Source organism: Leptosomus discolor, chromosome 1 (genome assembly GCF_034619465.1).
Source record: "Leptosomus discolor isolate bLepDis1 chromosome 1, bLepDis1.hap2, whole genome shotgun sequence".
In the NCBI taxonomy this organism is placed as follows: Eukaryota; Metazoa; Chordata; class Aves; order Leptosomiformes; family Leptosomidae; genus Leptosomus; species Leptosomus discolor.
In genome coordinates, this window is record NC_141391.1 from 14924209 (window position 1) to 14949873 (window position 25665).

Below are 25665 nucleotides of genomic sequence, written 5' to 3' on the forward strand. Positions count from 1 at the left end.
GACTGCTCCTCCTATGATATATTTGCTTAACTAGAATTCACTGCATATAAGAAGTGCTATTACCTGGTAGCAATTTAGACCATTTGACTACGCAAAGTAGTTGCCTCTCACAAAGATGATTTAGACTGGTCAGCAAGGAACTTGGTGTTTCGGGTTTTGTATTGTCATAACCAGCATAGACCACTTCTGGCTCAATGCCTCGTAAAACACTTATCATTGGGGGAACAAACGGTATTTCTTGATTTGGAGAAAAGGACAGCCTTTGAGTTAGAGATTGGTTTTCATCTTGAAGGGTTGCTGGCTGCTGGAGTGCAACATCTAATGTTCTCACAACCTTAACTTTGTTCAACTTTTTAAATTTTCGACCTGAAAAAGAAAATTGTTGATCTGTTAAAAAGATTTCACCAGAAACATTACTATTTTCCAGTAGTGCTGGATTACACTTTTAATCTATAAAAGGAAACTAGACCTGTCTTCGGAATAAGTTTTCTATTTTTTGACTATTTATATAATTAAGAAATAATCACGGAAAATTCTTAAGAGTTTCTCCCTCCATATCCTCCTCCCTTCACTAAGAGATGAACTGCACCCACCCATTAAAATTATTGCCATGAATTCTAGGTTACAGTAACCTCATAAAGCATTTTCTGGTTCGGTTCCCACTGTTCCATCATATGCTGACAGCTGAGCCAGCTGGCTCTAGAATTCAGCTTCTATTCAGTGTTAATTAAGGATACTGTTTCTTTTTTCTCCCCAATATTCAGAAACAAAAATGCTAGTAATTAATTACTACACACAGAAATTCCTTTCCTCCAGTCCCATAAAAGCATTTCAGTCTCATGGCTAAATTCTGTTTTAACAATCTGTAATGTAATATTTTCCTTCTGTTTACCAGAAAGAAAATAGAATTCAGGGGATCAGTGAAATGCCAACAAATACTGTAAAACCACATGTCAACACTTACAAAACTCTTCACTCTCTAAAGAATAATTTTTCTTTCTCAGTATTTGCAATTCTTATTTCCATACTGCAGTGGTTTGAAGAACGCTAACTGAAAAAAAAAATAAATGGCTGAATTGCCTTCTCAAAATAAGCATGGATACTACATCTGGTATAGCTATGGAAATATCCAGAGCTCTAGGTAGCAACTCTTCAAATTTCTTTCACAGAAACAGTCTGGCAGTGTACCATATAGACAGAGAAAATCAAACTTTCAGGGGTTCAAAGAGAATAACCCACAGTGACATATTATCACATTACAAGTTTCAATAAAAAGACAAATCCGCGTAGAGGTGTCTGCTTTAAATAGATCCTCAAAGGTGATGAAACCCCTGTTAGATCATTAGTTCTGCCAAACAAGTTTGGCTTAGTGAAAAAACAGATTAAAAATGCAATGAAGATACTGATACTTATATTCTGATTTAGATGACAGTGGGACAGTAAGAGAGGCAGGTGGATGGGAAAAAAAAAAAAAGGTAAATCACTCTGCTAACAAAGAAAACCAAAAAGTTTACATGTTTCAACCTTAAAGAAAACAATAAGGAAGAAGAGGGTTTTGATCCAAAAAACACCCAGAAATCACATGGATATTTTTACTTGTGGAGGTGTTGCATACTTTAACAGTAGTAGAAAAATATATGCACCAAATTTCACTGGATGAAAAAAAAAAATCCATGCCTATCAAACTGCTGAACCACTGAGAAACTGCATTATAAAATGGCAATATGCAAAACCCACTCTAAAAGTACAGGAGGTGAAAGGTAATAAAAGCATAACAGTATGCATCTATTTGGTTGAACTAAAATCCAGTTTATAACATGCATATCTAATCATCTTTTGAAAAATGGTGCTTTTATTTACAAGTGAAAGATTAGACAAGGGAACTTATCACATCCTAAAGGAAGGGGACAAAGACTTCTCCATCTCTTACTGCCTCCTTTTTATTCTAGCTAAAAGTAGTGCCACATTGTCAGAATGCAACCAGTGCACCAAAGAGGCCCTAGGACACGGGAGTAGGGAAGAACACCTAAACTTTGGCACATGCTCTGAATCCAATCTCAACAACTTAGGGAAGGAATCAAGAGATGCTGGCACAGTCAGACTGATCTATTACTTTCCTCCTTGGAAAGTCCCAGTCTTCCATACAACACTCTAAAACAGAAAGGTTTGACACAAATGGCTTTACTTAGGAATACGTCTATTCCATTTTCTTCAGGTGCTCCCATATCACAGAAGACAGCATATTTTATGAAAATCCAGTGCCTCCACTTTGGAAGACCTAGGATGTACACTTCAGGGAATTAAACTGAGTTTTTCAAACCATTCTTTAGTACATGGGTAGTGTAACTTCAAGCAAGATTAATACATCAAACATGAAAAGATCTTATGACATTTCTAAGTATTTATACAGAACAAATTCTGTTACTTAAATTCATTATTCTTGATGCACACTGGCATAACTGGAGGCAGAATCAATCCTCTTTGTAAACCAGACAGGATTGAGCAGATGAACACAATCTAAAAAGCCAAAATCTGCTTTATAAAAAAAAAAAGTTTGTGTTATCTCATCATTAATATGCACGTTTATGCATTTCACATACAAAAAAGTTGTACACAAAAGTTCAAAATGTCAATTTAAATTAAAACAGTATTTACAATCCAAAGGGAATATACCAAACAAAATTTCCAGAAACACACTTTACTGACAGCACAAATATGAATGATGGGCTCCTCGGTACCACTTATCATTCAATGAATTCAGGGGTCATACTGCCACTAACTTAACTGTGAGCTTAATTACCTTAGTATCAAGTGCCCCATCTTAGGCTCATTTTATCACTTGTGGTAAGAAAGCAAATATTTCTGCTAAGTGACTCCTTAGTAAAGAACCACACAGAAAGTTTCACCTTATGTTACAGCTGAACCAAAAAAAAAGCCTCAAAAGAATAGACAATATATTATGACAAGAGACCTAGGGCCAATTTCTATCATAACAAAGCTATACATAGTCCTAAACATGCTGGGAATTTCCCAGTAATGATTGTTTAGGCATGAAGGAAAACAGAAGGAACAATGCATTTGATAGTTCATAAATAATGATTTCAGGTATTTTCTGAAATAATGGCTTCAGATACTTTTACAGTTCAGAGAACAAGTAAAGAAAGAAACCAAACACAGTGACTATCACATGGAAATGTTAGTAGTTAATAAGTACTGATGTTTCCAAGTGATTAAATGCATCAGAATTAATGTCACACTGGTTTGCAGAATGGCTTATGTGTTTATTTCTAATTCTGTTGCTTAACAGCCACGAGTAAAGCAACTCCACTTGTTACCTGTCTACTGGAGAGGTGACTGCTAATAACTCAGAGTAAACTTTCCAATCTACCACAAGGAGACCATGTCAAATTAATGTGAACTCTTAAGGATATAAGGAAAACAACAGATTTGACAATAGCTCAGTTGTTCAATTGCTGCTTACAAAAATATCCAAGTAAGTTCCTGCTGTAAGATAACCAAATGTCTCCACTCAGTCCTATAATGTGTAAAGAATACTAATCCACTCTGGCAACTATTCATCTTAATCCTAAAACCTGCCTGTGCACATTTAGACAGCACACCTTTTCTTTGTAATTTTTTCAATCATTTTTTTAAGATTGCCAACAACTCAAGCAGTATCTTAGTACTCACAGTTCCCTTACCCTCGATTATTACAAACAGCATGTGTATAGTGTTTGTGTACTACATGTACCTAGAAAAAATAAAGAAATTAAAAAAAAAATCTACTTAATCTCATCATCAAACGTATTACGATTTTCTCCCTAATACATAACTCAGTATTTTAATATTCTTTTAACTAGGTATACAGAACCAAACTGCCAATTAGACATTACTGATAGTAGACATTTCATACTAAAATGTCGGGGATTCTCATAAAAGTCTAACATCTCACCATCCTTCTCCATACCCTGTAATCAGGTGAAAAATGTCAATAATTTATTATTCTTGACAGAACACTATGGCTCTGACTTTGAGGTCACCATGCTTTTGCGTTTTGTGTAGGAGAACAAGATGTCTACACCTTAGGAGGGTGTATACAAAATAAAGGAACAAAACAGCAAAGCAGAAGTAATGCATCTTGATTTTATTAAACCCTTTGATGTTACCTCAGAAAATATTACCTGGAAAATTAATTCAAATTTGTCTGTATGTCACTGTAGTCACTGCAATCCTGACTGACAGCTGACTGAAACAATGAAGAAAGCGACAATTTAGCAATACAGCTGAACAAGGAATCTGTGACAGTCAGCCTGGGAAAATTACAGATTCACTGACAGGAAATAAAAAATTTGGGTATTTGTTTATTCCAGGACCTGACCCAGCTATCTGTTATCCTATTAGGTAGAAGATTAGAAAGGAGATAGATTAACATGTCCAGTTATGAGATTATAAAACTCAAAGACAACTAACACTCCCACAGAGAATGACAATTAAGGAATTATGAACTATATGCTTTCATTGATACTTTCCTTCTATATATTAAGAAAGAAGAAACAGTCTATATAATGAAATTGGTTAGTAAAGCTATTTGTTGCTATTCTATAACTAACTTACAAATTACTACAATTTATTTTAGAAAAATTCAGGTTCATTTTCTTGCTTTAAAATTAGGGTTGGAAAATGGAACTGCTGACAATGTAATATAATCTATTCTCTATCTATATGATTGCCACCCAGTGGAAGTTAAGTCTACTTCTCCCAGCAGTAAGTTTAATTTAATTAACATAGTAAGAATCTTCAGAATCTTATAGTTAACATCCTGTAAAATAGTAGTCTTTCTCACCTTGATTAAGCAGTATTGGAGGCCTGTGTTTAGCAACTGAACGCCAGCATTAAGAAACAAAGTAGCAGGAGTAAAAGAACAAAAGTATATGTATGTAAGTTCTGAATGGTAGAAATCAAGAAAATGCACCAAAAATCTTAAAGAATAGTAGGCTGAAAACACAAGAAAAGATTTAATGTATTGACAATTGTGATCGTTTACAATACTCAAGGACATAGCTACGTATGGAATTTGTTCCATGGCTTGCTAATTTGCTTATGGACACTTTTGTCCTGGGGAAAACTATCAAAGCTGAGTAGCATCCCATGTATGAATCATACAGTGTTGACCAGCACACCAAGTCATGGGTAGGAAATATTGCTCTTGTGATACAGTAAAGGAAGTATCAGAAATGGCAGAAAAGCAAAAGTAAGAAAGATAACAGTAACAGTGGAAAGAGCATTACGGTTAAACAGTCTACCCTGAGACTTTTTTTTGGTTTGAATTTTAAGTCCTCATTTACAAATAATATAATCTCACCCCAGTTTTCCTCATTTTTTTAGCCTAAATTTGTCTATTCTTCTCCTTTCAGTATTAAGAGCTCCAATTCATCCTGCACAGGATAATTAGCTTCCTAATCCCCCCTGAACTGTTGAGATCACTAAAAGCACCTGAAACACTACACTTGATGCAGCTGAGAAGAGAGATGCTACAGTCCTGGGTCCATTCGATATTTCCTTTTTTCCACTGCCCCACTGTTCTACTTCCTATTTGCAGCTAGATGACTTTTTTCCAGAAGATGAGGTAGGCGGGAATATCAGGGCAGAGATCTGATGATATGCCATGAGCCTCTGAGAACTAGAGCAACTACACTGGAACAGTCTCCTCAAAAAACAGAAGACAGCTTTGATTAAGTATGTTTAGAAAAAAGGCTAAAGAACACAACAAACTGCCTACGTAGAACATCCTAGCACTAAATACAAAGAAACTATTCACACTTGCTTAGTAATAGCTGATAAAAAAGGGTGATCCAAAGAGAAAGAGGAGTTTTCACTCTCTTCATACATGACAGTAAAGAACTAAGAGTCAGAGCACTTTTACCCTTAGGTTTCGTTTTCAAGTACAAGGACATAACATCCTCATATGAAGACACACTAATGAGGACACACTATCTCATCAATATTGCGAGCAAAAGCATACTTTTTCTGTTTTAGGTACCTACAGCCAGAGCAAAATGTATATATTAAAAAACTCTAGGAAAACTAGCATCCATGAACACATGCAAAATGTAAAATGAAGTCGAGCCTTCTGACTACTTTTCCTACGTAGAATTACCATGCAGAACAATGCTGAAGCAAAAGGACTAGATGATCCTAATGAGTCATCACACACTCTTCTGCTCGTTGAAACTGTGCTGCCTGTGATGTTAAAATACTTGGGGTTTAGTTATTGGCGTTATCCAGTACATGAAAATTCAGGTTAGATCACCATCAGACTCTTGGCTGTGCAAAACTCACAGCCAGGAATGAATTTTTACCTGTATTAATTTACACCAGTTAGAATCATAGAATGGTTTGGATTAGAAGGGAACTTTAATGATCCTCTAGTCCAGCTCCCCTGCCATGGGCAGGGACACCTTTTATAGACCAAGTTGCTCAAACCTTAAAAGACAATGTTACAAGTTGTACCAAACCTTAAAAGACAGGCATCACACCTGTCACCTCCTCCTATCCTGAGTCTGCATTCCTACCACATATTTTCCATAGCCCACTCTGGACCCTTGCCTCCTTGGCTTTCTCCTCTGCCAAGCCTGGGCAAACAATGCTTCAGGTTCTGCCTTTGTAGTGATATTTTTTCTCTACTGCACTGCTGCCCAGCAATAAAACACCACTTCCCTCTGAGAAGGATCCAAAGGACATGTTTTTGGCCTTTTGTCCCTCTTCCCCCAGCCCAGTGCCACCAATATGCTTGTCAGCTCCATTTTTTTTTTTACTGAGAGGTAGCACTGACTGACCAAGGTGCAGGAAGGATGGAGAGACAGTAACACCAGTTAGACTGATGGATCTCATTACTCTATCTCCAGTGCTGTGGGGTGAGAGGGACGCAGTTCGGAGAAGACAACTCAAAGGAGAGGCAGCGCTGAAGGTGTAGGGAGGTTCAGGGATACAACAGAACACAGTCATACCGCAGCATCGCCTCTCCCTCCCCCCATCCTGCTGGCTGTTCCCTGGAGCTGCAGCACTGTTGCTTACAGAAGGTGAAGTCCAAGACCTAGCAAGAGCTGCTCACTGTTTGAGAGCTACTGATTCACACCACCAAGAATGACACAACGGCCATGTGTGCAGAATACTCCAACTCCATACCGCTGTGCAATCAAAATATCAGTGTGAAAACTACATACACATTTGAACTTGTGAATGAACACAGCAAAATACTGAAATTACACACAGTACATAATGCCAGTTCTTCCTTCAGGGGTAAAAAAACAATACAGACACACAGAGACAGAGAGAGATGTTTGATGCACTAAAATAAATTATATTAGCAAGAAATCAGGTTTTTTGTCCATTTTTTGTTGTTCCCTTTGAGAACATATTCTTTCTCTCATCTTTATAAAGCCATTTTCTTACAACCTTAGACATGTATTTTCAAGCTTTGTGCTGATCCAGAACTTCATATAGCTAAAAAGTTCTCATGAAAAATATGAAAAAACACAGGGAAAATATGCACCATTCCTGCATCTTAGCACAGCAAAACTTGCCGTGGGACTACCTGATCCTACACCATTTTCTCCCCGTAGGTTTTCAAAGGCATAGTGCTCAATTTTGATTAATGTTACATTTAAAAAAAAAGGCAAATCTATTACAATAAGAGCTAACATCTAGTATGCAAAGTCTGTAGGGTTGGAACAACCACTGCCTGGCCCTCTTCAGTGGAACAGAAGTATACAATTTTGCTGACGTGTACCCAAAGCAATCACAGAATGGAGATCATACAATGATAGAGAGCCAAACAGAAAAGAGAAAGGGACAGTACCGATTCCTGATTTTTAGCATCAATCTCAATTTGCGTCTTTATTTTTTACCTAAATCAAATTTTCTGATCCAAAATTATTAATAAAAACATACCGAAGAGAAAATTCCTGCCCTTGCAAGAAAATGAGTATCAGGGTACACAGTAGGAAAGATTCCTACAGAAAGGTGTTTTGGTTTCAGGATTTCCAGACTCATTAAAGAAAAATTATAAGGAATTTTAAAACATCAGGTAATTCTTCCAAAAATAACATTTTAATGTGGTTCTTTCCTTCACAGTACCAAAGTAATGTTGTTTAAACTCAACAGATTGAAGGTGGTGTTCTTGACTGCCTATTTTTCTGAAGCAGATATGAAAAGCAGCTCACCTCCCAGGACCATACCGGCCTGACAGCACTTCCTCAAGCGACATGCTGGACAGTTCTTCCTACGAATTTTATCGACTATGCAGTCATTTCTTCCAGCACATAAATAGTTGTGCTGCCCTGTAGGCAAGAGAAAAACAGGATTAATACTATGTTTTCTAACATGACAAAATTATTTCTGTGTATAAATGTTCCAAAAATAACAGAGGATTAAAAAAAAAAAGTATACTAGAACCATTAAAGGACAGACTCTTTCATTTCATGCTAACTTTCAAATAATCAAGTGTTCCTATTTAAATATAATAACTTATTTGGCCTATTTAAGAGTGAACCTTCCCATCTATGAAATTCTAAATTAATTAGCAGACAGTATGAACTGCTTAAATTATTGTACTATCAATATTTCTTAAGTAAATCAAGCATGACGACAGACCAATTCGTTTCTTCCAAATTTATTTTTAAGTTATTGTTCGTGATTTTAAAGAACTTAACTAAATTTTGCTTGGATTGATGTGGAGTTTCCGAGTGAAAACAGAATGAAGATGTTGTGCAAAAAAGAGCCCTTTAAGCAGAGTAAATTACCTCTGATGGCGAAGCAGTTTTGTACTAGATCTCTTGAAACACCAGCTGAACAGATGCAGCCAACACAGCCAAAAAGGACAAACAGAAAGAGGCTGTAACTTTTTGGTTTAGGTTACCTCTTAGTTTATTGTTTAATTCTGAAGGACTCAGTTAGGAACGGCGTTATTACTGTATTAAAATGGAATCTTTTTCATGAAGTTAGCTTCCAGCAGAGCAAAATATAGAATTCAGCTAATATCCTGACATTCTTTTGAACACAAATTTCAATGATATTCCAAATTTCACTTAAAGAAAATGAAAAAGTATACTTTTATGCTTTAGTGTAATATTGATAATTTCTGCGTTTGATTTTAATTCTGTGTAAGTAAACAAAGCTAAGTAAGTACGTAAGTAAGAAGAAATCAAAGCTAATTTTCACATATCAAATTAAGTCCAGGTTTACCCTATAAGGTTTAACCTCGAAATTCTGCCTGTTTGTGCACATCATCCTCTATTCATGTTGTATTTTCAGTTTCTTGCCAGTATCTAGCATGAAAGCAACAACAAAAAAGTATTTATTTTGACAGCAACAAAATGGATCAGCAAAGTATGGACAAAGTACAGAAGTACCAATATCATGGATAGTTCCTTCATGGCATATTGTGGATGTGGACCTCCAAATATAACAGACATCAATACCAAACCTTTTAAATTTTCATTAATTTCTAGACCAGTATGACTCTGAGTTAGCCATCTGATGTCACCAGTGGCAAACAAATCTGAAATTATCATTCTACTCAGATGCTGTTATTCAGCTTGCTTTATACCCCTATTCTGTCTTGTCTCTGCACACAGTAAAATGAGCAACTGTTCACCAATAACTTTTCTCCACAGGAGAAAAACAAACTGAAAACAAATCCTTAGATGAAAACACAGAAGAAGGAACGTTCTGTTTTAACAAAAGAAAAGAGATAGTGCTAAACCATGTGAAACAACGCAGTTTCTGTGCTAACTTTTTTTTTGATAATTAATTTACTTCTTACACATATCTTTAAGAACAAGTTGGTTTGTTTTAGTGAAAGAAACCTGATGGCCTGAAATTCATTTTTATAACAGTTTCTATTTTTTTTAAGAAAACAACAGGTAAATAACAACAGTTGCCTCACACACTGCCTGGCATTTAAAAAGTATTTAGTAATGCAGTAAATCAAAAGAAATTCTCATTCACTTTCTCCCATGAATTCTAATCCTGGATTCCTTCTTACAGGAAACATTACCAAAAATAACCAAATAAATAAAAACCTGCCTTGCTTTTGGCAGCACACCAGAAGGCAAAACACTTATTTTGAACACATCTTCCTTGGGATTATTTGCAGTTTTTCCATGTCCTGCTTTGCCTTTATTAGTGACAAAAGCATTCAGACTTTTGATAAGAAACAACAGTTTTAAAACTCTGCTAGTTTAACTAAAATCTTCGAAACATCAGATTACCTCTGCACTGCGGCATTCTGATGCTTTATGGTACAGCTAATTTAGAAAGGAATGCTTAAGCATAGGTTAAGTTTTGTTTGTGGGTGTCTTAGCTTGGGGGTTTTCTTTGGTCCCCAGAAAAGCATCTCTGCTGGACCTCTTTCCTAGGGAATCCTTTGAGTCTACACAATATGGTCTGAGTCCATGTAACCCATGTCCATTGCAAGACCAGGAAATGGGACTATGTATTTCCAGTATGGCAGTAAATGCTCACAAGCAGCTCACAATACTACAGGCATTCAAGTATTTTGAATATCATTGTACTTTTCCCCCTACTATGATGCAGAAAAATGCTGATCTACCAAAGCCAATGCCATACTGTGAAATATTACTCTTCAGGCACTCAGCGAACACTGCTTATACTTTTTAGAATGATGTCAGTATTTAGAATTTGCTCAGGATGTGATTTGCGTACTCAACACCCAAGTGGGTGCTCTAACTGCTAAAGGAGGCTAAGGAGCTTGGGTAGAAGCAGTAATGGCAACACTGTTCCTGCTGGAACAGGAAATTATCTGAAAAAAACAAAAGTTAACAGCTTGAGTTATACTGATACAAATTTAAATAGCCTCTATTATTTATATAATAGTGTTTAAATATTATGCATCTAAGATTAAGCATTACAAATCAAACTGTAAAATTTAAAAGTTACACTTCTAAATTTAGCTACAGCTCCTAAAAACCTCTTCATAATTTAGGGATTATCATCAGATCCAACTTCCACTTAACTGAAAATGCATTAATTACTTCATTATTACATAACAACTGACAAACTGCTTATTATAAATCAAAGATTGAACAAAATTTTTCACATTTGAAAAACAAACTGTAAATGAACCACAATTATGAAAACTACTCTTCAATGTTCACAAATTCTAGAGTTTAAGATTAGACAGGATTAAATAATCTCTCTGTGAGAGAGATCTATGTCCAGTGCATACCATGGAAGAAATTAAGTCTGTTACTGGAATTTAGGCACAGTACAAATTTGCTTTGATCTTCAAAAAGCGGGTATTATTTCATTCCTATTTATTTCATAAATTGTATTTACAAATCTAATAACAACCAGCGAACCAACCTTTATTATATCTTCACCTAGTATATTTCTTCTATAAAGCCTCTATGATACTACTATTAAAAATAAAGAAGAAAAAGCCAAAACCCTGCCAACCCAACCTTCCCATGAAGATTATGGTGATAAAATTTCAGGCACTTCTTGATTCTGTCAATCACTTCCTTGTTTTCAAGACTATAAAAAAGCCACAGTCATATCCTGCACTTGAATTACGCCTTCATGTGAGCCTTCCACTCAGCTCGCCTCTATCCAATCTCTCCCCAGCACCTCCCGTCCCAAAGTGTATTTCATTCATTCTAATTCAGCTGCAACTTATCTGGAAAACACAAAAGGTTTAATTATATGGTACTTTTCATAGTCTCATCTGTCAGAGATTTTTTTATTATCTCAGTCATCTGATTGGATCTCATATCTATAGAGAAATCTGAGTAAATGTTCTCATCTGAAACCATCTCTACCATTGTGCACAGCTGGGTTCTGAGAAACTGCTACTTACTTGACACAAATATTTAAGTGGCAGCAACCAGCTGAAGGACAGATTATGTAAGCAATGTAAAACATGCCAGATGTTAATTTCAAAATTATGGGACAATATTTAGTTAGATGAAGCTGTTTGGAATGTTTTAATAGGATGCCAAAACATTTATTTGAAAATACATTTGCTGTATCTCAGTCTTTAGGATCATCTAGATTTTAACTGACTGGCTTCAACATGTGAGCATTGCAGCTACATGAAATGCATGTACTAATAAAGTATCCAAAGACCCCTGTCAAGATAAAATTTCTGTTCAATTGGTAGTGTGTCATTCAGTATCTTTTATATGACTACTGTCATTAAAACCAGGGAAAAAAAAAACAGTAGTAGTCTAAACACTAGAGCACAGGTCAGAAAGTAAAGATTGACATTTGTGTTTCTTACAAAAATATGAATCTGGCAACTGCCACTTTCTCAGAAGTCTTCATCCAATGTAAGTTTCCTACATATGTTTACTTTTCACCTCTTTTTGAAAGTGTATTGTAGCGTGCTCTCGACATACCAACGTATCAGCTTGTGACCTAGATTTAATTGAGAATATGGAGAAAATACAGACATGATTTCATCTGTTACTCGTATTTTCCAGATTCTTGTAGGACAGTATTTTTCTTAACCTCCATCAAAATCCATTTGTGTTACCAAAGTCGGAAGTCCTAATGCAAACAGGCAAATACAATTTTAAGCGCTATAAGGACTATCGCTATACAGGCAGGTTTGAGTGGTCAAAATGGCAATGGTGCACACACAAACACGATCACAGGTTTTATCATTAAAGCTGCACAGATCCTGCTCCAGCAGTGAGACATTTTAATCCAAACACTGCTGGAAGTAGCACGTACAGTATCGTTAAAAACTGCGATATTAACTTAGCTCACTGACATGCTTTAAATCACTTAAAATCCCTCGAGTAAGCTAATGAACTGCAGAGATTTTGCAGATGTGCAAAATATGGACAACATAAGGCCTTATCTGCACCAGGGGTATCACATGCAAGCAATGAGTTATTTGGGTAAGTGCATCTGTGCTGTACTGCTGCCACCCTGCATAGAAGCAAAGCACATTTTTGCAAAGCCTCAGATCCTCCTGTCTTCAAATAAAAGTAGGTTTTCAAATCCTTTTTCTCTCTCCCATATGTGATTCTGCCTGTATCACTCTTAACAGGCAACACTTTTGTATAAAATCATCCTATCCCCACCCCTGGTGGACTGTTCTTTGCAAAAGGTATCATGGTGTTTTATTTAGTCTAGTTTTAGATTTGTGTCTAAAAGCTGAAGGTATCTATGGCATCTCTTTGAAAACTATGTTATTGCCAAATGTCTCCCTATGTCAATTTTTTGCTTCCTGAGAGCAAGTCTCCAAGTTTTGCTCACTAATTTACTACCGATATGCTTTAGCTCTTACAATATTTTTCAAAAATACAAACTAAATCAATAGGTTTAAAAACCCAAAGAAATTACTCTTTTAACATAACTAAATTTGGAACTCCTTGTCAGGGGTTCTTGTGGAAGCTGAAAATAAACATGGTTTCAAACTAAACAAAATGGAAAATAGGTTCACCTGTATACCTATACTAAACATAATAGTGTAGATGTAGCTTTTAAGTAAAACTTTGACTTCTGGAAGCCAAGACAATATACTAGGGTAAGGGTTACTCTGTACCTGCTCTGACAGTCAGGTTTTCTGTAACTAGGAAAACAGTCTTGCCTAGTTCATCATCAGTAATGAAAAAAACAGCTAACTTGACCTGTGCTCTGATCTAAATCTAACACTCTTCTATTTACACTTTTTCAACGTGCAAAACAGCAAATGTGGGTTGAGTTTACCTCTCACTATGTGGGTTTATGAGCTCGGTCTTGGAGAACTAGAAATCTACACTACACAGTTTATAATACTGAAAATACGCCCTTCATGTCCTTGTATGCCATTACAGTCTCCAAAATTCCACACACCTCAAATCGTGGTTTTTTAATCATTTAATACCAATTTTATTTCTGTGCTAACATTTTCTCTAAAAATAAACATGTCCCTTAAATGAGACTTAAGACTCTAACCACAACAAAAATACACACTCCCCACTGACCTTATCGTGCATAATCTTTTTATAAAAAGCCCATTGTTTAGTCGGGGGCTCGCTTTCAATTTCCCTCTTTGCCCATTGAAATAAAATTCTCATTCCCCAACTCTTAAGCAGCTGTCCTGACTACTACTTTGTAGTCTATACTGGTTGAAGAACTTGCTATTGATGCAAATCTGCTTCACAGAAAAGACTTTAGGACTCAACAGACCTAAGAGGGCAAACAGTAAATAGCAGAGTAACTTGTGAATATGTTCCACCCTGGAATCTTCTAGCTGAAATAATGTGGAATTCCTTTCTTCATAACAATATAGTTCAAAGCGAAAATAAAGAATGACTGCATCCCCAGCCTGGCGGCCAGGGCTGCAAGGACAGAAAGGTGTGTTTGAATCCCATGAGGCACTGGAGATGATGAGCATAGCTCTCATATCCTGGGTGACTGTCTTACCTCATCTACGTACTCAGCGATGGGGTTTGTGATTATAACAGGTACTAGTAATTCCTTCACCTTTGTGAAACTTTCACTCCTTTGCCGTAATTACATGTGATGAAAAACAGGGTTGAGTAAAAATGTTTTGTTCTAAAAGAAGGTAAAACCATGAAATGTTCATTCCCAAACCAAATCTAGTAATTTTTATAGTGTATTTTGCTTTGGTGAACAGATTTATAAGTAATTTTTTATGTACTTCTACTTACAACAAACTTTTGGTATTCTTCCACTCCATTGTCTGCTGGTTTTAAGCATATAATCTCACAGTCCTCTGTCAGGCTTTCTTGCTAAATGGACCAAACAAAATTGGCTTCACTAGAAGGGAAGCACATTTTCAAACCACCACATATCTTGCACCCCTTTCCTTCTCTTCAACAAACTACTTCCAATGTTTGCAACATTCTTGACTGACTCTTTCCTTCTCTCATATGCTGAGCTCAAAATCTTCCTCCCTTTTGCCTGTGAATCCTGCAAAACCATCGCCTTTTTCCTTCCAAAATCACTTTTCCAGACAGCAACCTGAGCACATTGTTTTTACAATATCTACAAAACAGAACAAATAAATGTAGCTATCCTGTTTTCATTCATTTCTGGACAGAGCTAAAAGTTACAATCCTGATCATCTTTTTCATTTCCCTGTCAGTTCCATAATTTCCAACATGAAAAAAACCCAAAACGCAACCAAAAAAACCAACAGAAAAATGAAATGAAGCAAACTTAAGTCCTATTTCACAGAAACTATCACAAACTGCAAAATCAGGATTACTGTTTCATATTGATTTTCAGTTGATTTATCTAGATTGTTTAGCACTGCAACATCTTGAAAGTCTTTCAGTCTTAATATGGGAACGGATAAGAGTAAAATTTTTCCACAGCTAACACCTCTCAGAAGGAGATGCTACTACAAGTCAGTGCTTCCAGTTGTTTTTACTGCACTGTATCACAATTGCTCCTTGGTCACCATTTTTAAGTAATTAACTAAATCAGCGGTACAAATATGTAAAATGATGGAACTGTCAGCTTTTTTATCAGTAAGGGGTCTATTTCTCATAAATATAGAACATGGGATTTGAACACAAAACCCACTTGAAAAACACTCCAACTATTTCAGAGGTATATATCATTAAAATACCATTTGTTCTTCTTCTGATCCCTGAGTGTTATATTCTTCTGCCAACATAAGAAGCCTTATATTTGTATGTCAGTCATCCCATCATTCTGATTTTAGTGAAAGTATCACAGCACGTTGCCATGGTAAGTTTTTTCATATATATTTTGCTCGTATTCCTTGACTTGTCTTACAACTGAACCAGTGGGACAGGGTCACTCACTCTAAGAGAAAGAAAGGTAGGAAAAACAGAAACATCAGTGGCAGAAAAAGGCAATGTGCAAAAAAACAGATATTGCTGCCTGTCGATCAAACCACCCAATGGACAATAAACTGCTGAAAAAATGTAATGAGGGGATTCATTTGATTAATTAGATTCTAAAGTATAGACAACCATCAAAACAAGTAGCATACACTCCCTTCTTGGGCATGACAGAAAAAAAGGCACTTTAGGATGCAGCTTATCTTGAGTGGATGTCTAAATTTTGATTCTTTAATAGCCTATTGCTCTCCAAAGGAGACTGATTAGTGCAAATATGGATGTCCACACTGTAAATGCCTACCGCTTGGTGAAGTAAATCTCATAGAAAATATTGTCTTTGAGGATAAGGAAAGATGGTATCATAACAATAGGACAATAATAGGGTAATATTCTCCTGGATCTCAATGTCTGCATGTAAGTCTTTCTATGTTTTAACTGCAAAAGATTCCAGGTTGTTGAAATGTGCTCAGATGTACACTGATATGAAGCAACAGCCACGCGTGAAAATGAAGGAGTTGTGACTAGGTGTAACTAGGAAACCTCTGAAGTGCAGCTATATATCACTACACATAACAGCAGATTGTAACCTGCCATTTGTTAAGTCTTTGCATTCAGTATGTTCTAAAGAACTACCTCTTCCTAGTACATCACCAGTACTGTGGAACAGATACGCAGCTGAAGGAGATAGACAATGTCAAATCTAAACCTATTTTTAGTAGATAACATACAAATAATATCATATGAGACTATAAATACCTACATTTTACATACTTATGTTACTTACATAAGAGTATTTTAATCCTTAAAATAAGTATTATTTATATATATATAATATAATAATAGATATAATACTTGATAGATATACTACTTTAAAATAAGTAATACGAAATAAGTATTTTATATACTTATTATATTTATTTTATATACTACAGAAAGTTATTGGCTACCTTGGTGATATGAGTGGGATTCATATCACCAAATGCAGACAGTGTACATCCTCACCTGACACTCAGGGCTGAGAAATAATTACTGTTAGAGTACTGTTATTTTCATCCCAAGCAGATATTTAAAATAAGCTAGTGAATTACTTCCTAGAAGTTCCTGCTTCTCTCCATTCAACGTAAAGTGAATTTAAGATGAGCAGCTTGGGTTACTCACATTGTGCACATGTGAAGTAGAACAGAGGAGTATCAGCAACACCGAGCAGTCAGTTGCTGTTGCTCTTTAGAGCATGTGGTTTCACACCACCTGAAATAGCTTCTATTCCACCTGAAAAGACGTTTAACATAATACTCGATACCATTTCTAAAATACTACATAAAGTTAAGCCAAAAATTCTAGTAATTCACATTTCTGCAGCTGATTATGTTCTAAGCCACGTCTATCAGGAAACCAGTTGTAAGCCACAATGAGAGCAGTGGGAAGCCCAGTGTTATCACAATAGCCAAAGCACCAGAACGAATGCAATTGTAGCTCACTCAGTTGTGCCTCATATGAATCAATTCATCAAGTTAATGTTTGCCAAATGGTTGAACAACAAATACTTCTGAACTCAACAGTATGATGAAGCTACACAATTACGTATCGGTACAGATTTTCTTCTTTCCCTTTTCATGACGCAAATTCTTTGCTCTCTCTAAAGCATTTCGCACCTGAATTTTAGGACCCTCAATGAATCAACTTTGTATATTCAGTTTGGCAATATATTTAGCTTACTGTACATTAACAAATTTTGGTCATGTGCAAAATAAAAGAGCTTTAATAATATTAAATCTGTTTTGTTAAGTGAAAAATAAAAAGCTTTAGTAATATTAAATGTTTTATTAAGTCAGAAGCATTTTCATCTCCCAACTTGTCATATGTCTGCTTTATATGTTTGTATGTTTTCCACTTCATGAAACTTTCATCACTACTGGGTTTACTGTACAAGCTGTACTAAACTCTGATCCCAAGATTCAGCATGGAAATTTGGATTAAAAATTAAAAATCCCTGCAGAGTTAGGAGAAAAAGGAACTTTTAACATCTGCCTCATCAACTTCACAGATGAAAGGGTCTCTATAGTATTGCACTTCACTATGTTTTCAAAGAGGATTTGCTGTTAGCAGTTGGCATTTTAAAAAATATTTGGCATGCTGTGCCATTTTACATTCTTAACCTTCCGAAAAGCACAACTATTTAGACCAGCAATTTTCCTGATACATAGTATTTCACTGCTTACATAGTGAGTCACACTGTCATCACAAAATGCCTATAGATAACACAAGACAGATAAACTCTATCAGAAAGTTTGGCTGAAGTCATGGCCAGCCTTCTCACTGTGTAGATGTTGCTCATCTATAATTCCCCCGCTGTTTTCCATATACAGACAGTGAAAACTCCGGTGGAAACCCTACTTTCTGTCAGGCAGAGTTCACCAAATTCAGGTCTCAGAGAAAAGAAAAGCTCACACTCTATCAAGTAAATGTTATCTACTAGATATGGTTGCGCTTGTTCCCTGATGCCATTATCTGCACAGAGCTCTTACCCTGAGCTTGAAGCACGTATTAAAACTACACAAATCTGCTATATATATAATTTTGTAATAGGGTCACAGGTATTTAAACAAACCAAGAGTTAGTTTCTGGCCCACCTGCTGTAATATCACTATTTATGTTGGCCTCAAACTCTTCAGGTTTGGGCAACTACTTTTCATTAGATGTTAATAATATAAACAAAGCGTTCATGCAAATGAGAACAAAAATGAAAAGTGGGACTTTTTACAGGAAACAGCACTTGAAATTTTTTTCAGGATTGAAGTAATTTTAATTTTTCATCAATAAAACTACTGCAAAGTAGATGTTTTCAACAAAAGGGCAAGAAGGCAGGTCATCAAGAAACCACGTGTTAGCAACAGTGTAACGCCAGGATCCCAAAACTCTGCATGCTGGGTTCCTGTTCAGGACAGACATCTTACCATGGTGTTACACAAGCATTTTGATCATGGTTGCCCTGCATCATTTTACATGAAGGTATCTTTATAGGACATCACTAATGACCGTTTGACAATCTAGTGCTAAAAAAGTAAGAGTTCATGTCTTAATCTCCATTCCCCTAAAAGCCCCATTAGAAGTACTATATCCTATTTTTGTTACCATGAACGAGATATATTGGTAGCACTTAAATAATGCCTGATCATGAACAGAAAATTACTTTGCAACTATAGTAATTCTACATATTTGAAAGCATTTTCAATATTATTTCTGAATGTTTTTTGATTGCTCACTCCAAACTGCTCTTCAGTCTTACCTCAATGACGAGTGAGACACTACCGCATCAGCATACTGAATCCACCATTGTCTTTTCAAATTTCTTAACTGAATATAGGTAACAGCAGCTTTTGTTATCTTCATTACACCCAAAGGAGATCGTTAAAGCATTTTTTAAAAGCCTTGTGATTTCTTTGCATATTAAGTGAATCAATGGACTAGTAAATGAATTCTTTGTAAGGGACCAACAGAAAATATACAGCCTCTAAATGCAAAAACTGTTACCTAAAAAAAAATCGGTATCTTTGTGCCTTTTCTCCTCCCCACTTCCAGCACTAACTTTTCTTCATATCTGCTATACCACAGTTTCCCCAGAAAAGGACTTGAATTTTTGTTTAACCTACTTCAAGATTCTGCTTAGAGTAAAATACGCTTATTGTATTAACACCATCCTTTTCTATGCATATATAGGCACATGTGGGCAGCCAGGAAGCCAAACAACAGAAAATATCTACCAAATCATACATATTTAAGAATTCATTGCCAACAAACATTCTAAAATAATTTAATTCTAAATCTACACTTTTATCTTAGTGATCTTCACACAGTTTTGACGCCTGCTAAGCTGTATGTGTAGCTACTAGTTACAGTCAGATGTATGATTAAATCATACTTAGTATAGAAACACTTCTAGGTTTGCCTATACAGATTTAAATCATTGTTCAGTCAGAGTATTTTAAATAAGCTCTGGTTTTATTTCAAAAAGGGATGGAAAATGGAGTTTTCTGGATAATGTAACAGCCCATTTTATCCCAAAGGAAGAATTTAACTAATACAGTATTTTCCACATACTAGGTGAAAGTAAAATAAATGGTGTATGAATAGGGCAGTATCTGTGAAAAAAATAGCACAGGCTATTAGATCTGAAACAGCCAACATATCTGAAATTACAGAAATAATTAAAATAGAAAATAGACATTTTCCAACAAATTTCATACCACTATACTACGTGCCTTGTTATCTACACACCTGAAAACCTTTAACACGAAAAAGATCTTAAAATACAGAAATCCACAAAGCAGCAAAAGCCATCTATTTCCAATCATGTTTTAATTTCTCATTTGAAAAGTATAGTTTCGATAGCGAATTTGCACTCACAAAGTTTAGCACCTTATTTTCATGAATTATTATTAAAAAAAAACCCATGTCGGTAGTAATACTAAAGATTTAAAAAGATAAATAATACATTCCTACTCAAAGAAATGATGGGCAGGGGGACATTCGACATAAGAAAAATGTCTCAAATTTATACAATTGATACTATGAATTTTTAAGCACTATTTTCTATTGCATTCACAAAAAAAAAATCTGTTTCTTCTTACAGAAGAGTAATTTGTCACCTTTATTTCTGATAAGAAATAAACAAAAAAGTACGTTAAATGACATCAAGTATCTGCCCTTAAATGGGATTATTTCAATGCTATTAATTATATCCTATGCTTCCATCAAAATAAGAAGTCCATCTCTTTGAGGAATTCTCTGTGCACTTGCACTTTCTACACAAAACTAGGTTTGTTCATCTTGCTCATGCCTGCACGACTCCTGCCTGTCATTCCTTCCCATAAGACTCAATAATCTGTATTTTTTCTTATGACAGGTTTCTGAGGTATTTGTCCATTCTTTGAATATTCTTAATAAAAAACCCAAACACACTTCCTCACCATACTCTTAGTCTTTGACATCATTTAAAAACTGAAAATATGAAGTTGCTATGTAAAACATAAGCCTTTTGTTTGTGTAACACTGTTGACCTCTTATTTCTCTGTATGTCTACATTCTCAGTCTGGTAACATTCTGCAAATACGGGCTTTGACTAAATAATCAGAGAAAACAACTTTAAGATGTTCCTACTATCAAATTATATGCTTTCTCAACACTTATCACTAAAATATTTATGCTGAACAGCAACAAGATACGTTTTTGAGCAGGTTCACCTACTGCACAAACACAACGGCACCAGTTTAGGAAAGCGATGAAATTAAAATGTGATACCATAAAATTCTAATAAAAAATTAAAATATTACTGTACAGGTGAAAAGTGGATAATAAAACTTATTTTAAAATACGGCACTCATAAATTACACTGCACTCATTCTTAGAACTTCAGCTTCCTGACTTATTTTAAAAGTATATCACTGATTTTCCGAAACAAACACAGAAAAAAATGTGAAGCCAAACCAAGAGACCAGTTAGCACAGTCAGTGAAACTGAAATGTATTCCTGCAACAGACTTAGGAGCCAAGTGTTTTCCTTGCAGCCTAATCTGTATGTTTCTAACAGCTCTCTCATGAATCCCTTCAAATGTATCAAAGAAAAGGTGGCACTAGCTTGATAGTTCATCTAGCCCACCTTGTCTAGGGCTATCACTCCGCAAGTATCTAGTATGTTAAAGGAAGAACATGGGCATATGCTTAAAGTAGAAAGCAACAGCACGCTGAAACAAAGAATCTAACTACATTATGTTGCTAAGCTTTTAACTTTGCAATATTGCCCTTTTCGTGTGAGAGCAATAAACTCTTTAAAGCTGAATAAACTGTATATCACAACAAGAAAATGCAGGAATTTATTACTATTATTATTTTAAGGAATCCTATACATTGTAACAATGCTTTAGTTAAGTATACGGAGCAGAAATTTGAATATCCTAGTTTTGTCAGGATCAGCTAAAAATCAGAAAAGGAGACAAAGGACAAAGTGTAGAAGGATTTGTTTCACTGCTTCACCAGTGGAACTACATAAAGCAATCTGCTCTTGTATTCATATTTAAAATCTCTGTGGACAAGGCATATAATATAATCCCAAAAGAAAAAATAAACATAGGTATTGCTACTGACTTACTAAACCTGCAGCTTGACTTTGCAATTTAATGGCTATTTGGAACAAAAGTTAAGCCCAGTTATTATTATTATGACTTGAAATAGTTTACTGAAACTTGAAATACTTCCATAATTCTCAGGAAGCCATATTCTGCATCTTGCAAGCAAGAAAAATTCCATGACTTCAAAAAGAGAATGAAGCAAAAAGAAATTCTTATGTGCCTATCATTAGTTCATACCCACAAAATTTTCCTTTGAATAGCATTTACTCTTTCTAAAACAAGTCGTGTACTACACAAGGTTTTTATGAAACTGCCTACTCAGAAAGACTACTTGATAAACAGTAAATAATAAATAGCAAATAATTAAAGAAAAACAAATAATACTAGCAAAATCAATTAAGAAATAATTTAGTCAGTATTCACCATAATATTTAAACGGAGTCACCAAAACAAAAAACATTAATACAGTGATAATATTTTCACAGACCAGCAATAAGTAAACAGTATGTCCTCAGCAGTGCCTAGAAAGATGTATTTCAGATAATCAGGAACAATGTCATCAACAGTACCTTCCATTGCCCTTTTAAAGAAGACTTTACAACTTCCACAGGTAAGTACTCCATAGTGGCAACCAGAAGCCTCATCACCACAGATGAGACAAATCTTCTGGGGTAGCGATTCAAAACTGTACTGAGAACTTTGGCTGCTTTCCGCATCTGGCCTTCAAAAAAAAAGAATTAAGAAAAAATAAATATCTAGTTTTGCAACAGTTAATTACTTACCTGCCTTAATCAGGTTTATATTAAAAAAATATTTTAAATTTGTAACCAAGCTACAGAAGGAGAAGAAAAAACAAAGTATGACTGTCTTTCTGCTTAAGGGTTTGTCTCTACTAGGGTAAAAGCATGTTTGTAACATCTGGCTAGTCACTAAACAGGAAAGTGTGAGCAAAAAGCATAGCTGTATTTTAATCCATTTTAACTAAAAAGGTAAAATCTAGAAACTCTTTGTTAAAATGTTCATCTTCCCCAGATCAACAACTTCTGTGAGTGAAATCATAGTGGCCAATATTCCTTTTTCCTCTACACAGAATGTTACAGAGACAGAATCAGGTAGCAGTCAATCGAATTTCAAAAGTCTCTTTCAAGTGGGAAATAGCTAAGTTTCATCTCAGGTAGAAAAATCTGTAATAATCAGTTTGTCACCTCCCATTCAGCTGCAGCGTTCTCAGCAGTAACTCATCTGGTGAGCACATCAAGGGTATTTCCGAATTTCACTTCAAGAAAAGAAACAGACTAACCCAGGTAACCATTATGTTTACAAAAATAAAGGATTTCCATTGCAACTGCAGCGTTGCATATAGGTATTTTTGCAGATATTTCTAGGTAATGCACAACGCCTTGGCATGGTACAAGCGGTTTAGTTTTCTTTTTTGTGTGAAATTGACCGTTTTTTCCCAAGGCAGGATTGGTGTTTTGGAGAGTATTTAGGTGTGCATGAACACTGCCTCGCTGTCAGTGAGGACCCTGCGGTGAACGCTCCTCCCTGCAGCCGGTCCCTTGCTCAGGCCTCAGATGGCACCGAACCGCCACCGCGGCAGAGCCACCGCGGCAGAGCCACCGCTTCTCCCCCAGCGCCGCCGCGCCGAGGCGCCCCGCCAGGTGCCAGCCGCAGGGCCGCCGCGGCGCCGGGCGCGCACACCGGGTCACCCGGGCGCGCACACACCGGGACACCCGGGCGCGCACACAGCGGGACACCCGGGCGCGCACAGCCCCTAAAAGGACTGGAAACGCGGCTGCAGTTGCTGCCTAAAAACCCGAACGGGGCTTCGACGGGTAAAACCTGGCCCGCTCGTTGGCTCGGCACCTTCCAGGAGCCCCTCGGGGCGCCCACCCCCTCGCCGCGGCACAGCCGCCCTTCCTGCCGAGAAGGCGCGAAGCCCACGCGGCGCGGCCCCTCCGCCCGTCCCCTCCGCCGAGGGACCCGCCGCCCCCCTTACCGAACGTAGCCGAGGTAGGGCGGGCCGAGCTGGGGAAAGCCCTCCTTCAGCACCGCCGCCGGGAAGCCCATGGGCTGGTGCCCGTTGAGACCCAGGGGCGGGTAGAAGCCCGGCGGCGCGGCCGAGGTGGAGGGGAGGCTGTCGGGCCCCGCCGCCGACCCGTAGGCGCCGGCCAGGAGGGTGGGCTCCGTCTTGTAGAGAACGCACTCCAGCGAGGGCTCCTGCCCGGCCCGCGGGGGCGGCGGGTAGTCGGCGCAGCCCGCCGCGGGGGTGGCCCTGCCGCCCGCGTAGGGGGTGGCGAGACCGAGACCCTCCTCCTTGATCTTCAGAGCGGGATGGAAGTCGCCGTAGGCGAAGGGCCCCTCTTTGGCGTCCGCCGGCGGGTAGACGTAGCCCGCCAGGTCCGGGGCGGGGGGCGAGCAGCGCGGCCCCGCGGCCCCGCCGCCGCCCTCGTACTCCGCCCCGTCCAGCAGCTGCCGCGTACGCGAGGCCAGGTAGGCAGAGTTGAGCGGCAGCAGGGGCACATGCAGGTACTCCTGCCCCGGCTCCCCCGCCCCCGGCCGGCCGCCGCCGCCGCCGAAGCCGCGCTCCCCGCCGGGCAGCGCCACCAGCCCGGGGGTCTCGCCCTTGGGGGCGGCGGCCGGACCCTCCGCGCTGCCCCCCGCCCCCGCCGGCCGCGGTTTAGCGGCCGCGGTCAGGGCGTCGCCGGCCGGCCAGAGGGGGGCGGGCCGCGGCGGGGGCTGCGAGGGGCCGGGAGCCCCCGGGGCGGCTTCGCCCGCCTTCTGCGGGGGGCCGCGGCTCATCGGGGCGTCGGGCGCCTCTGCCGCCTCCGCCCCGAAGAAGGACCAGGATGCGGCGGCCACGGCGGAGCCAGCATGAGCCGCGGGTGCCAGGAAGGTGTCCAGGACGGTGTCCAGGGAGTCCTTGTCCGAGAGGGAGCCGGTCCCCGGTCGGTACGAGAGGGGGTCCCCGTCCTCCTCCGCCGCCCCCGGCTGCTGCTGCCGCTGCGGCTCTTCCTCCTCCTCCTCGTCGTCCTCCTCCTCGTCGCTGCTCTTGGGGTAGAGCAGCCCGTCCAGGGAGATGTCGATGGTCTCCGCTTCCCTGCGGAAGGGGTCTCGGCCGGGCTGGCCCTGCAGCAGGACCGCCCCGTCTCTGGCGGGCGGAGGCGCTCTGGGCTCCTTGGCCTTCACCTCGGTCATGCTGGCCCGGGGGCAGGGCCGGACGCCGGGGAGTCTCCGGCCCGAGGGGCGGCCGGACGGCGGGAGGGCGCAGGCGGCCGGGCGGCTCCTCACATCCTGGAAGTGCCCGCTGAGGCGGCGGAGGGGGTCCCGCTCACATGGCGCTGCCTTCGGGGGGCGGCTCCGCCCCGGCCCCCGCTGCCAGGAGAGGGGTGAAACGGAGCCGCGGGCGGTGCAGCCTAGAGGGGGAAAGGGGGGGAGCGTGTACCGGAGGAGCGGCGGGCGGGAGAGGGGGGCCCCGCCAGGTTCCGGCGGAGGCGTGCGGGCTGTCGCTCACTGCCCCCCGGCTCCGCGCTCCGCTTGTCCCTCGCCTGCTGCCCGCCGTCCCCGCTCGTCCCGGCCGCCGGCTCCACGCCCCCTCGCCCGTCCCTCCCCGCCCCTCCCCGCCGCCAGCCCGTGCCCTTACCGCGGCGCTCGGCCCTCCCGCCCGCCCCCCGCTCTGCGCCTGCCGCC

The 25665-nt window shown here is 39.0% G+C and overlaps 1 protein-coding gene across 1 annotated transcript in view; it reads right to left on the reverse strand.

Annotated features, from left to right (window-relative positions):
• Positions 1-25173, reverse strand: part of PGR (progesterone receptor) — a 36928-nt gene extending 11755 nt beyond the window's left edge. The window contains exons 1-4 of the mRNA XM_086481750.1: positions 23975-25173; positions 22545-22696; positions 8223-8339; positions 64-366 (exon numbers count right to left, since the gene is read on the reverse strand). Of these exons, the coding sequence (XP_086337876.1) occupies positions 64-366; positions 8223-8339; positions 22545-22696; positions 23975-25173 (1771 nt within the window). The remainder of the gene's footprint in view (positions 1-63; positions 367-8222; positions 8340-22544; positions 22697-23974) is intronic.
• Between the last annotated feature and the right edge of the window lie 492 nt (positions 25174-25665).